The sequence below is a fragment of the Mya arenaria genome, chromosome 8 (genome assembly GCF_026914265.1).
Source record: "Mya arenaria isolate MELC-2E11 chromosome 8, ASM2691426v1".
Taxonomy (NCBI): Eukaryota; Metazoa; Mollusca; class Bivalvia; order Myida; family Myidae; genus Mya; species Mya arenaria.
This window is the reverse complement of record NC_069129.1, coordinates 48,631,754-48,646,020: the sequence shown is the minus strand read 5'-3', so window position 1 is coordinate 48,646,020 and position 14,267 is coordinate 48,631,754. Positions and strand designations below refer to the sequence as shown.

Here is a 14,267-nt window from a genome sequence, read left to right as displayed (position 1 = left end):
AAGCTTTGTTATATATGTATATGTATTTATGAAATTCCTCTCAGTGTTTTAAAGCTGCACTCTCACAGATATACAATTTGTACAACTTTTTTTTATTTTTTTGTCTTGGAAAGAGCAAATTTTGCGTAAACATCTTCCAACCAATAAAAGATTGCTGACAAAAAATCAGATTGTAGTTTTCACATTTCCGTTAGAAAAATATTTAAAAGAAATTGAGATCTTAAATTTTGTCAGCAGTCCTGTATAACTGGTTTCCATGGATTTTCGCAAAAAAAATGGCTCGTTTAAAGACAAAACATAAAATGTTGTAAAAATGGCATATCTGTGAGAATGCAGCTTTAATGTTACACCATTGGGATCCTTAAGTATTTCTTGTATGCATTGTTTGTTGATACCATACTTACCTTTACCCACTGACTTGTTGGTTGGTTGGGTTGGTTAGTTGGATGATTGGGTTGGTTGGTTGGTGGTTGTTTGGTTGGTCAGTTGATCGATACATGTTTGATAAATGCATAATAATATCTTTTAACTCATTCTTGAAGTATTTACATTAACAGGCGTAGTGTTAATATGTCAATATCGTAAACTTTGATACAATATTTCATGATTATAAATGTATAATGATTAACAATTTTGTTTAGTCAATTAGCCTGGTATATAATTACAGTCGAAACCCGTAAGCTCGATATCGCTTGGCTCGATTTTCTCGTTGGCTCGAACTTGATGTAAAGGACCGATTATGATTATTTGTTTGTAAGCAATACCGCTTAGCTCGATATTCGCAAGGTTCGAAGTTTTTCCAAGCAACGGGTTTCGAGTGTATGCTGTTTTCAGCATGTTTTCTCTTGCTGTTTTAAAATGACTCTAAAAGGTGTTTGTGGCGTGAGTGCATTCTTGCGTGCGTGCATGTGCGTGTGTGTGTTTCAATATATGTTTTAATTATATTGATTGCCAATATGCTTTGAAATTTGTTAAAAGAAAAATATGTCGCAAATAATGCTCTTTCGCCGTAAGAAGCGGTATTGAACATTGAAGTGAGTTTAGCCTTTGATTTACAGAATTCTGTGCGCAATCGATTATCTGGCGGGTTTTATTATTAAAATGAAGAAAAATAACCCAAATACTGTAGGCGTTTTACTAATGTTTGTTTAAATATAATTTATTCAACACAAATATCAAACATTGTAAGATAAATACCACACTACTATAAATAAGATATAATGAAGCGGATTAAAACGAAATCAGACCTTATAATGTTTCTCTCCGGATAGTTATACGTGCAATAAAGCGGTAATATCAACACCTTAGATTATAACAAATGTTTGAACAAGTTTTTAATATGTAACAATATACTTTGCATCCTATTTAGAAAGGGAGATTGGTTAAGGAAGGTGTAGAGGGATATGAAAGGTTTTCTGGTGGAAAAAGAAAGGGATGGGAAACGGAGGGGATATAGAAAGGAGAGGGACCAGGGAAAGATACAGGGATGGGGAAAGATAAAGTGATGGGGAAGGGAGAGGGATGGGGAAAGGGAGAAGGATGGGGTAAGGGAGAGGGATGGGGTAATGGAGAGGGATGCGGAAAGATAGAGGGATGGGGAAAGGGAGAGGGATGGGGAAAGGGGGAGGAATGGCAAAGGGAGAAGGATGGGGTAAGGGAGAAGGATGAGGTGAGGGAGAAAGATGGGGTAAGGGAGAGGGAGTGGGTAAGGGAGAGGGATGGGGAAAGATAGAGGGATGAACATTGGGGTGGTGGAGTAAGGGAATTAGTGGGATGGGGAAGGGAGAGGGATGGGGAAAGGAAGAAGGATGGGGTAAGGGAGAGGGATGGGGTAATGGAGAGGGATGCGGAAAGATAGAGGGATGGGGAAAGGGAGAGGAATGGGGAAAGGGGGAGGAATGACAAAGGGAGAAGGATGGGGTAAGGGAGAAGGATGAGGTGAGGGAGAAAGATGGGGTAAGGGAGAGGGAGTGGGTAAGGGAGAGGGATGGGGAAAGATAGAGGGATGGGGAATGGGATAAGGATAGGGAATGGGAGAGAGATGGGGAAAGGGAGAAGAATGGTGTAGGGAAAGGGATGGGTAAAGAGAGAGGGATGAACATTGGGGTGGGGGAGTAAGGGAATTAGTGGGATGGGGAAGGGAGAGGGATGGGGAAAGGGAGAAGGATGGGGTAAGGGAGGGGGATGGGGAAAGATAGAGTGATGGGGAAAGGGAGAGGGATGGGGAAATGGGGAGAATGGGCAAAGGGAGAAGGATGTGCAAAGGGAGAAGGATGGGGTAAGGGAGAGGGATGGGGTAAGGGAGAGGGATTGGGAAAGATAGAGTGATGGGGAAAGGGAGAAAGATAGGGAAAGGGAGAGGGATGGGGAAAGGGAGAAGAATGGGGTAAGGGAGAAGGATTAGGTAAGGGAGAAGGATCGGGTAAGGGAGAGGGATTGGGTAAGGAAGAGGAATGGGGTAAGGGAGAGGGATTGACAAAGGGAGAAGGATGGGGAAAGGGAGAAGGATGGGGTAAAGGAGAGGGATGGGCAAAGGGAGAAGGATGGGGAAAGGGAGAAGAATGGGGTAAGGGAGAGCGATGGGAAAAGGGAGAGGGATGGGGTAAGGGAGAACGATGGGGTAAAGGAGAGGAATTGGTAAAGGGAGAGGGACGGGGAAAGATAGAGGGATGGGGATAGGGGAAGGATGGGCAAATGGAGAAGGATTGGGAAAGAGAGTGGGAAGGGGAAAGGGAGGGAGATGGGGAAAAAGAGAGGGATGGGGAAAAGGAGAGAGGTTTTGGAAAGGGAAGGAATGGGGAAAGGGAGAGGGATGGGCAAAGGGCAAAGGAGAGGCAAAGAGAGGGGGTTTGGCAATGGGAGAGTGATGGGGAATGCGAGTGGGAAGGGAAAAAGGAGAGGGATGGGGAAAGGAGAGGGATGGGGAAATGGGAGGGATTGGGAAAAGAGAGTGACGGAGAAAGGGATCGGTAAAAAAAGGAGGGAGATGGGGCAAGGTTGAGAGGATGGGAAGGGGAGAGCTCGGGAAAGGGGAGGGGGTTAAGGGAGAGGGATGGGGAAAAGGTTAGGAAAGGGGAAAGGGTGCAGGGTGCGCTCATGTGGAGTTGAGTGGTTATGGGTCAATTGGGGAAAGTAAGAGGTATTGGGAAAGAGAGGGAAATGGTGTGAGGGATTGAGAAAGGGATGGAAAAAGAGGAGGTATTGGCAAGGTGTGATGAGAATTATAAGGAGAAGGATATGCAAAAGGACAAGGGATTGGGAAGGGGATAGTGACAGGGAAAAGGGATGTGGATGGGAAAGGGAGAGGGACAGTTAAGGTGGGTTGTGTGGGGAAAGAGACAGGGATCAGGAAAGAGAGAGAGAGGGATGGAAAAGGAAGAGGGATGGGGAAAGGAAGAGGACCGGGCGTGGGACAGTTGGATCGGGAAATGGTGAAGAATTGGGAAATGGATCGGGATTCGAAAAGGGGGAGGAATTTGGGGGAAAAAACGGAATGGGGGGAATGAAGGTGATGAGAAAAGGGAAAGGAGTGGGGAATGGGACAGAAATGGGTAAAGTGAGAGTGATGAGAGGAAAGAGAGGGATAAAACAAATAAGCGGGATTGGGAAAGATCGATGGATGTCGAAATGGAGAAGAATGGTGAAAGGGTGAGGAATGGGGAAAGGGATATGGATGGTTAGGGAAATGGACTGGAAAAGACAGAGTGATAGGGAAAAGGAGATTGGTGCGAAAAAGAAGAGGGATGGGAAAGGGTGATAGAAGAGTAAATGGTGAGAGATGGTCAAACGGGAGGTTGGATGGGAAAAGGGTGAGAAATTAGGAAAGAGAGAGAGATGGGAAAGGGATTATTATTATTTTTATTATTGTTATTTGTTTTTATTTGTTATTATTTTTTATTATTATTATTATTATTATTATTATTTTTTTTTTTTTTTTTTTTTTTTATTTTTTTTTTTTATTATTATTTTTTTATTATTATTATTATTATAATTATAATTATTATTCGGTTCTGCCTATTAACATAATGATCGGTCAATAAAATCCGGAGATGTATATATTAGGAAAGATATCGAGTTTAATTTGAAAGAAATTAGCATAAAACACGATATTTTTACCTTATGAGACTAAAATAGACCAAAGTAAATATTTAAGCATTCACCAATGAGTTAATATTTTAGCGCTTGCCGCTATTAAATTCAAGGTTAGCTTGTTATTAGCAGATGATATTTTCCATGCAATATTAAGTAAGTAGTTAAAGGTTTTTCAGTCAAAATTAATGTTTGTTATAAATGCGTATGTATTGATTTTGAATAAGAGTGTCACTTTAAATCGCATGTTTACAAACGTTTAAACATCGTGAATATATACAAAGGTTATATTTGGACATGCGCAGTACTTAGATGAAATGAATTTACTTCCTTGTTGGTTTTGAAGATCAACAAACTAAACGTAAATATAACTTGTATTTCTTTATTGAGAATTGCTTGATATAACCGACATTAAAAGCAGTTTTTTGTGGGGGGTGGGGATAATAAAATAGCACATTTGAACGATCTTTAATGCTTTTCTAAATTAGAACAAAGATCACTACTTTCGTTTTAAAAATGATTCGTATAGACAAGACATTTTATGTTTGTCTAAGGTCAAATTTTTACTTGCTCGTACTGAATCTGTACGTTTTCATTTGAATAAAACAGTTAGCTTATAACAGTGATTCATATATTAGTTTGTTTACATAGATGGAGGTACCCGGAAAGAAGCGTGACCCTGACCTTGACAAGGGTTCCGCTGACGCCACGGTCTACTGCCAGCCGTGTGAAGAAGGCGGTAAACGCGCTGTGGCCCAGGGCTTCTGTCAGACCTGCGAGGAGTACATGTGCGCTCCCTGTGTCGAATACCATAAGAGATTGAAGATGTCCAGGAACCACATTTTGCTGTCCAAAGATAAGATGCCCTCCTTCTACCCGTCAACGAAGAAATCAGCTATCGGCGACACGGATTATTGTAACAACCATCCGAAGGAGATGATCAAATTTTATTGCCCGACCCACGGCGACCTTGGCTGTGGTGATTGTGTCGTACTCGACCATCGCAGCTGTAAAGTTGACTATATCGCTGATGTGGCTAAAGAATTCGTCACTGGAAAATCATTCAGAGAGCTGGAGCCATCGATTAAACGTGCTGAAGATCTTTTATCCGGGTTTATTAGTAACGTAAAGGAGCTTTTTGGTGATGTCAAAAACCAGTCTAAGGTTGAGATAGATAAACTGAGGAAGTTCCGTGCAGAAATAAACACTTATCTAGACCGGCGCGAGAAGGAGTTGCTCGACAACATCGAGAAGGTCAAGACCGAGGATGAGAACGCGCTGACTGCACTTAAGACCGATTGTGAGTTGACGAAAACCGGACTTGAGGCCATGAGGACGGAACTTACTTCCGGTGACGTCTCGGTCAATCAGCGGTACGTGGCATCAAGGAGAAGCCAGAAGGAGCTACGGAGAATTTATGATAATATGGAGAAGATGGCTGATAGGACGAACGCCCGGAAGTACCAGTTTACTAAGGACGCGGACACGGAGCGGCTACTGGGTTCGAAAAAGGGCCTTGGAACACTTGACGTTGCGGGAGAGTTTCGAAAGAATAGTATGTTTAAAAATCACTTTACATATTTAAGTATCACTTGACTCTAAAAAGGATAGCGTTGTAATTTTTTGAGGAAAACTCTATGTAATATCTCAATAATTTGTCCTTCTACTTATATTGAGTTCTTGTTCAAAATGGCCAAAGCTATTACTTAAATTATGACACAGAAGTTTAACTTAAACTAAATGAAAACGTTTTAATACAAAATTACTGATAATAAATACGTTTTTGCTGCAATCAATTCGGTAAACCCGCCTGGGCAAGTACACTGCAAGTACACTGTAAACAAACATAAATGGGCCTCGACGCGAATGCCAACGCAGCCCGTTTTTTCCCATTCGGTATAAATTGGAATCCATAGTTATTGGGCTTACTGTAAGTCTGGGTTCCAAGGCAGAAAAATGTGAAAAATAAGGAAATTTACTGCACCCCTCTGCTATACAAAATAATTTGGTATCAAATTGTAGGTTAAAGTCTATAGATTATGATAAGTGCGTTTGGCCACTTGGGGGCTCTCGCGAAAAGGAAATATCCAAGATGGCGCCCAAGATGGCCGCCATTAATTGCCATTTCAGTAAAAATACTATGTTCGAATAGCTATTTTCATTAAATAAATAAGAAAAAATGTTCACATGGATATTACTTTTCTCATAATGTACTTCAAATTGACATATAACCTTAAATAAGTCAAGGTCATTGTCAAGGTCATTTTCAAGGTCAAAGTATAAAAAATGCCCTAAAATTCTATTTTTCCCGTTCACTTTTCTTCTTTTTTAATTCATTTATGTTAAGTGTGTGTCAAAAAGTGCGGGCAGAATTGTAAATTGTATGTTCCTTCATTTAAAACAATATTTTAGGATATAGCTTCTATATTTTTTGAAAACGCCAAGGGTTCATACTATAATAGCATGCCAAAGGTGGTCGCAAGATTGCTATTGCTGTAAGAGTCTTATAGCAAACTGTGCTAGTGTTACTCTGAAAGTCTAAATGCATGGCTTGTATCTATTAAATTGTGTGCTTTATGTTGACATATCCATCTGACCTCTACCATGTCAAGTTTAAGCTTATTTCAGCCATTTCAAGGTCATGGTCATTTCAAGGTCAAGATATGCAAAATAACTCAAAATATGTTTTTTTATATACTTTTTTCCATTTTCATTTCAATTTACATTTAGTATGTGTCAAAAGGCGTAGACAGAATTGTTAATTATATGTTCCCTCATTTAAAACAATTGTTTAGGGTATAGCTTTTTTATTTTTGAAACCGCCACCGCCAAGGATCATACCGTTAGAGTGTGCCAATTAAAGGTGATCGCAAGATTGTTATTGCTGAACGAGTCTTATGGCAAGTTGTGCTAGTGTAACAGTCAATTAATATGTATATCTTAATTCATGGCATGTATCAATTTCATACTGTGCTTCATGTTGACATACTTATCTGATTGCTTCAAGGTCAAGGTCAGTTCAAGGTCAAAATATATTGAAACACAAACTGTTGAGAATATTGATATTTTTGCCTTTTTATTTTTTAAATTTTGTTAATTAATTCGTGTTTGCAGAAAAGTAATTGATAGTTTTCTCTATTTTGATCTCTGTTCAGTTACTTTTGAGTGAAGTGTTTTAAAGATGATATGGAGACAACTAGGGGTCGTCCTTGTACATGTTACCCAAGGCAGTTACAACAATTTGTTGATTCCAAGAGATTTCATTATTAGTACATTGTAACTGTTTCATTTTTAAACATATGTGCATACGAATAGATGTTAACTATTTTATAAAGTAGTTCACATTGAAATACAAAATTAAGCTTTTCAAAATCAAAGTCAAACTCATTTGAATGTCATTTGAATGTCAAAATGCAAATATGTTCAATATCGACGTTGTTATTATTTAATTTATTTATATTTTGGTTAAATTTGATCTAAAAACGTCTATACATTACCAAAATCACCAAGCAGTTTTAACCATATAGTTAATATATTTCCCATTTTAAAAGTCAAGTCAACCAGAAAATGTCCCTTCTTGAGCCAATTTAAACATGCTACATGACATATATTTTTATGAGTCCCATGTAAGCACATCCAGCCTTTTCAAGTCCATCAAATGTTTTGCCAACTTCATGTATTGATATCATAATCCAAAATCAGTTCGTTCTAGATATAATACCTGCTAAGCAGGCCATAAAGTGTTTATATAGAAGCCTACTGAATGCCCGACACCCCATTATGGCTCATTTTGTGCCCTTCTAAGCGCCAAAAAAAGAATCCACATGACACAAAAGGTCCCCAACAGCCCTCTGAATGATTGCAATAAAGCCCATTTTGTACCTTTCTTACTACAGAAGGGTTCGTCAAGAGCTCAAAAATCACTATTATGGTAACAGACAAACGCTTTCATTATCAAATAAACACATACGGGCTCTACGAAAGCCAAGCCAGTGGTCATTCAACCGTTTTTGGGCTGTAACCTAACCCAATCTTCCAGACCATCATCACACTATGGCTGTTCGCAAGTCCACTTTGTGTCCAATAAACTTTTTTCATTTCTGATATCTGCCAACTATAGACCGTATGAAGCCAATCGAGTGTCAAGTGATCCATAAAGTTGCCATATTCAAGACCATGTAGGTTCTATACGAGCCGAAACAGTACCAGTACCAGTGTATAGTCAAGCATATCAATAGGTTAAAACTCAATAGGTCTATAATTAAGTAGGTTCAATTATCTATCAAGTCAATTGTGACTACAATAATGCTTATTTAGAGCCAAACATACCCATGTGTAGCTCTAATTAAGCCTACTAAGTGTCAAGCAGACCACATTTGGCAACCATTAAGCCCGTTTAGATCCAAACAAACCCATGTGAAGCTCTAAATACGCTTACACAGTACCCATTAGGCCACATTTTGGCAAATATGAAGCCAGTTTAGATAAAAACAAACCCATGTGCAGCACTTAGTAAGCTTGCCCAGTGTGAAATAGACTCCATTTTGGAAACCATAAAGCCCGTATAGATCCAAGCAAACCCATTTGAAGCTTTAAATAAGCATACACCGTGCTCTTAAGACCACATTTTGGAAACCATTAAGCCCATTTAGATAAAACCAAACCCATGTTCAGCTCTAAGTAAGCCTACTCAGTGTCAAATAGACCACATTTAGAAACCATTAAGCCCATTCAGAACCAATCACACCCATGTGAAGCTCTCATTCAACCTACTCAGTGTCATAAAAATACACATTTGGCAACCATTAAGCCTATTTAGAGCCAATCAAAACTATGTGCAGCTCTAAATAAGCTTACCCAGTACCCATTAGACCACATTTTGGCAAATATGTGCAGCACTGAGTAAGCATTCTCAGTGTCAAATATACCCAATTTTGGAAACCATAAAGCCCATTTAGATCCAAACAAATCCATTTGAAGCTCTAACTAAGCATACACAGTGCCCATTAGACCACATTTTGGCAAATATGTGCAGCACTGAGTAAGCATTCTCAGTGTCAAATGGACCACATTTGGGAAACCATAAAGCCCATTTAGATCCAAACAAACCCATGTGCAGCTCTATGTAAGCCTACTCAGTGTCAAATGGACCACATTTTGGAAACCATAAAGCCCATTTAGATAAAAACAAACATATGTGCAGCTCTAAGTCAGCATACACAGTGCCCATTAGACCACATTTTGGAAAATATTAAGCCCGTTAAGATCAAAACAAACCAATGTGCAGCTGTAAATTAGCATATAAAGTACGCATTAGACTACAGTTTGGCAAAGATAAAGCCTGTTTGGAGCCAAACAAACTCATGTGCAGCACTGAGTTAGCCTACTCAGTGTCAAATAGACCACATTTTGGAAACCATAGAGCCCATTTAGATCCAAACAAACCCATGTGAAGCTCTAAGTAAGCATACACAATGCCATTAAGACAACATATTCGGAACGATATAGTGTATTTAGAGCAAAACAAACCCAAGCAAGACACATAACAGGAGATTCATATTTATATGATATGATATATTTGTCCAATGAAATCGGAAGTTTGTTCTTCGTTTTAAATTAACTTGTATATCCTATAAGTTTTTTTACGTATTTGACTAGTTTCCCTTCATTCCACATTTTTATTCAAAACATTCGACCACCTTTAATTAAGAACTGCTTTCTCTTTACACATTAGTATAAATTAAATAAAATGAAGTAGAAATACAGAATTTGGCATTATTTTTTAACCAAACTGAACTTGAAATATCTTCAAAACGATAAAACTAGTTTATAGATTGGCAATCTCTAAGAGTAAGGTATGTATTAGTGTATCATCAACCTTATATATATTTCAATAATTAGTGTAGATGGTGACCAATTTGTTGTCAAGGAAAAATGTCATTAAATATCATGTATATAAGTGAATTGCTTATTTTATTTACTTGACTCAAGTTACTCTATGGTTAGGATCCGCCTACTGGTTACCGTTCAGATTTCGGAGTTATTTTATAGACGAAAACAAAGAAACACTCAAACAAGGTACAATTTTGTGTTATGACCTTATAATAACCCTTATATATATATATATATATATATATATATATATATATATATATATATATATATATATATATATATATATTCATGATATTTAGTTCTGCAATCACACGTTGTAAATGAACATGCGATAGTAAACTTTAAAAAGAGAAGAAAATAGACAATAGACTTAATATCTTAAAGATACAATTTTTTTGCGTATTTGTATTTTGACCTTGAAATGAACTTGAACTTGACATTGAAGAGATCATTCACGCATGGTAACATGAAACACATTATGAAATAGATGCATTCAATGCATTTAGATATACTATTGACTAAGACTTAGAGTGTAACACTTGCACAATTTGCCTTATTATTAAGACTCTTACAGCAATATCAACACTTTTGGCACTCTGTAATAGTATTAAATCTGCACCTATTCAACAAAATCTAAAACCTTTACGTAATTAATATGTTTAAAATGTAGGACGATACAAATTGCAGTTCTGCGGCCTCTTTTTGACACAAACTACACATAAATTAAACAAAAAATCAACAATATTGCAGGAAAAAAAAAAAAAATTTCGGGTACATTTTATTATTTGACCTTGAAAAAAATGACCTTGACCTTGAAGTAGTTAAGGCTGTATGTCAATTTGAAGAACATTATGAGAGGAGTCATATCCACGAGAATGTTTCTCCATATATTCAAACATTACATTTTTACCGAATTAGCAATTTATAATAGCCATCTGTTTTTATCATTTTTTGCTTATTCTGAATAGTGACTGTTTGTACGCCATTTTGAATATCTCCATGGAAACAGCATATAGGGTGCATTCAAAATAAAATATTGAAAGAACATACATAGCAGTTCATTTTGGTATATATATAAGCTTGATACACATTATCATTTTTAAATAATAAAAGAAAGAAGCCAGTCCGATAGTGTATTTTTCTCACAATTTACATTTTGACCTCTAAAATGACCTTGACCTTTAAAATATAAAATGTAAATAAACTTAAATCTGAACAGTAGTGAGTGTATGTATATATTTAAAAGTGATTTGGTTTTAATATTTACTTTCAAAATATCTTATCAACCTATTATTTGATTATTTCTCATATTACAAATTTTGGCGGCCATTTTGAACGCCATCTTGAATTTAGCGAATTCGCAAGAGCCGCCATGTGGCCAAAGGCACTTTTCATTAACAATAGACATTCTCCTAACACGACATATAAAAATAATTTGTATAGCATGCCGGACACTTTTTTCTCAAAAAATGAGGACTTGGAACCCGGACTATGTACATAAGCGTATTTGTACCAACATTTTTACAGTGTCATTTAAATATATTTCAAGGTTTTCACAACACTCTGACCTTTTCCATCTAAAACAAAAAGAACTTTGATTTATATGTATTTTTCTGTTCGAAATACTATCTTTATGACTATTTTTACGGTTTTATAAAGGTGATCAGCTGACTCAAAGTAATGGTAATGCCCATTTTAAGTGCTGTGTCTTATATGCCCAACATTTGCACCCCGGGAAAACATATCAACGGGATGCACATTTGGCCTTGGGGTATGTTTTTGACGAGTTTATATGACAATTGAGAAAAGTAAAAAAAAATCAATAAAAATCAAAAGTTATAAATAATTTGCCAAAACATTTCAACAGATTTTTTTTTATATATCAATGCGTTACTTTTATTGTTTTATGTCGAATATTCGAATTAAGACCCCCAAAATAGAAACACACGCTGGGACATAAGGCAAATTTGCCTCCGAAAGAAAACAAATGCATATTTGCGCTTATTTATCCCTGGGGTAAATCTTGTCACAATAATTGGGCTAAAATATCAAACTGACAGAAAAGACGTGTTAATAATGTGTTCGTAAGATATACGGGGAAAATCGTACAGTGAATTTGTTTGCAGGCGTACTTAAGACGGGAACATAAAAATGATTATAACTCAACTTGTCAAATATAGCTTTTGGTGCTCACTCGGTGAATGTTATTGTATATTACACTAAAACCAAAAACACCTCTTTATCATTTATATGTATTACAGGGTGGCCGTGTCTTGTTTGTTTAATCTAAATTTTCTCATTGAAAAAACACTTAAAATTGAAGCTGCACCTTTTTAAAAAAGGTTTAAACCATTGTCGCATTTAAGTTTATCAGACGAAAGTGAAAAAAAATAATCTAGTCCATTATTGTGTTCAGTTCCAGTTCCTGACCTCTCTACTGTGACATGGAAGAATGAAGCAGACATCAATGTCAGAGCGTCACAAGACCAGGAAACCTGCATTATTATCGGCCTCGCCCTGCTGTCTCCCGGTATCTTCCTTCTGACTGACCACGGTAACAGCTGTGCCAAACTGGTGGACGCCACCACCCGAACCGTCACGTCCCGACTCGAACTGCCAGGCATGCCCTGGGGCGTGTGTGCGCTTCCTGGTGACCAGGCCGCTGTCACTCTCCCGGATAAGTCCATGATAGAACTGCTGTCTACGAAAGAAGGGCAGTTGTCGCGTGGAAAGGAAATTAAAGTATCATCTGGGTGTCATGGTATTGCATACAACAACAATAGACTATACGTGTCTTACGTATCTAACCCGCGTATTGAAGTGATGACATTGGATGGTCATATTATCAGTACATTTCAAACAGATGATGGAAGACAACTTTTCCATGATCCTTATTACCTAACTGTGTCAGCTTCCACACCACCGACCCTGTACGTGTCTGACCACACTGCCCACACCGTCCACCAGCTGTCCCTAGACGGGAAGGTCCTGCGAGAGTACAGTGACAAGAAGCTCGCATATCCCGAGTCCGTGGTGGCGGTAGGTCCGGGTCAGCTGCTCGTGTGTGGGTCTGGCAGTCAGAACGTGATGCTGCTGACGGAGAGGGACGGCAAGATGGCGGAGATATTGGGACATAAGGACGAACTGGCATATTGGGATACTGTGTCCTTTTGTCCCTACACACGTACGATAATTGTCGTGATCATGCGTTATGACTCATTGAAGGTATTTAATGCAAACTGACAGTGTTTCTTCCTTAGTCGTGATCGTTATTTTTAGGAAGAAATTACCATGCATTAAATAACCTTTAAACAACTGAAAAGTAAATGCAAAAACATTTATTTTACAATTTCAGCTTGCGGTTTTGATTTGTTTTTTTTGTAACCTTGTGTTATCAAACTGAATAACCATTTATATTAAATGACATGTACAATATATCGAATAAATATTAAGTGTAATTTTGCAGTTATGTTTAGCAAGAAAAAGAAAAACAAATTAGTGTAAATATTGTAGTAGTATCATTACCTTTTTTCAAGTAACTATAAAGGATGTTTTCAATGGAAATTTCCAAGGGTAAATCCAGCTTCCATTTGAAATGTAAAAGTGATAAAAAGATTTTATACCTTCAAATTTAAGGTATCTAATAAAATGTATTTACATATTTTGAGTAATTACGTATCTTGAGACGCAAAATTGGTATTGCCTTTTTATTAAAATTGTATGTCATATTTCTTCATTTAACCATGTCCTGAAAATAACCAAAGATTTCACTTAAACATTTTAAATAAAAAATGTTTATAAACAAATCTTAAAGTGACGGTTAAGAAATCCTGTAAATATATGATAGCTGATTGGGCTCTGTATTTATGTTAAAGAATCACACTGTGTTCTTAATGTTTCGATGATTTGGTCTTAATAAACGTCTATTATTCATATCAAGCAATAATCAATAAAGAAAGGCAATGACCTGTCGCAAATATGAATTCATTTATGTTAGGGCCATCATTTAAATCTATCAGATTAGTGGTAAAAATTCCACAGTGGTTAATTTCATAATAGCTTCATTATGGCAGGGGTCAATGGGATAATCCGAGAATAGCTAGAAGGGTCGCAGAATGACTCATATACTTACATAATTTTCACCGCCCCGATAGCTCAGTGGTGGAGTATTCTCTTCGGGTGCGTAATTTCGGGGGTTGAGCCAGAATTCAGCCAATAGGCGCGGGAAGATCTTGATAATCTAACAAACAAGGATCAGTAAATTTGAGGCATTATCTGCAAAG

General features: G+C 37.5%; 3 protein-coding genes across 4 annotated transcripts; all 3 read left to right on the top strand.

Annotated features, from left to right (window-relative positions):
- Positions 1-1,486: 1,486 nt before the first annotated feature.
- On the top strand, positions 1,487-2,679 carry LOC128244310 (uncharacterized). The gene is made up of 2 exons (XM_052962325.1): positions 1,487-1,687; positions 2,428-2,679. Exons 1-2 carry the CDS (start codon positions 1,487-1,489, stop codon positions 2,677-2,679), a joined length of 453 nt encoding a protein of 150 aa, XP_052818285.1.
- Positions 2,680-2,694: 15 nt separating this feature from the next.
- LOC128244309 (octapeptide-repeat protein T2-like) lies at positions 2,695-3,652 on the top strand. Its single transcript, XM_052962323.1, has 2 exons — positions 2,695-2,969; positions 3,337-3,652. The coding sequence occupies exons 1-2, from the start codon at positions 2,695-2,697 to the stop codon at positions 3,650-3,652; spliced, it is 591 nt and encodes a 196-aa protein (XP_052818283.1).
- A 694-nt stretch (positions 3,653-4,346) lies between these two features.
- On the top strand, positions 4,347-13,442 carry LOC128242389 (uncharacterized). Of its 2 annotated transcripts, none has more exons than XM_052959524.1 (3): positions 4,347-4,450; positions 4,741-5,644; positions 12,407-13,442. In XM_052959524.1, the coding sequence occupies exons 2-3, from the start codon at positions 4,741-4,743 to the stop codon at positions 13,225-13,227; spliced, it is 1,725 nt and encodes a 574-aa protein (XP_052815484.1). In that variant the 5' UTR covers positions 4,347-4,450; the 3' UTR covers positions 13,228-13,442. The 2 variants fall into 2 exon arrangements, with proteins under 2 accessions (XP_052815484.1, XP_052815483.1); XM_052959523.1 differs by having other exon boundaries at positions 12,401-13,442.
- Positions 13,443-14,267: the final 825 nt, after the last annotated feature.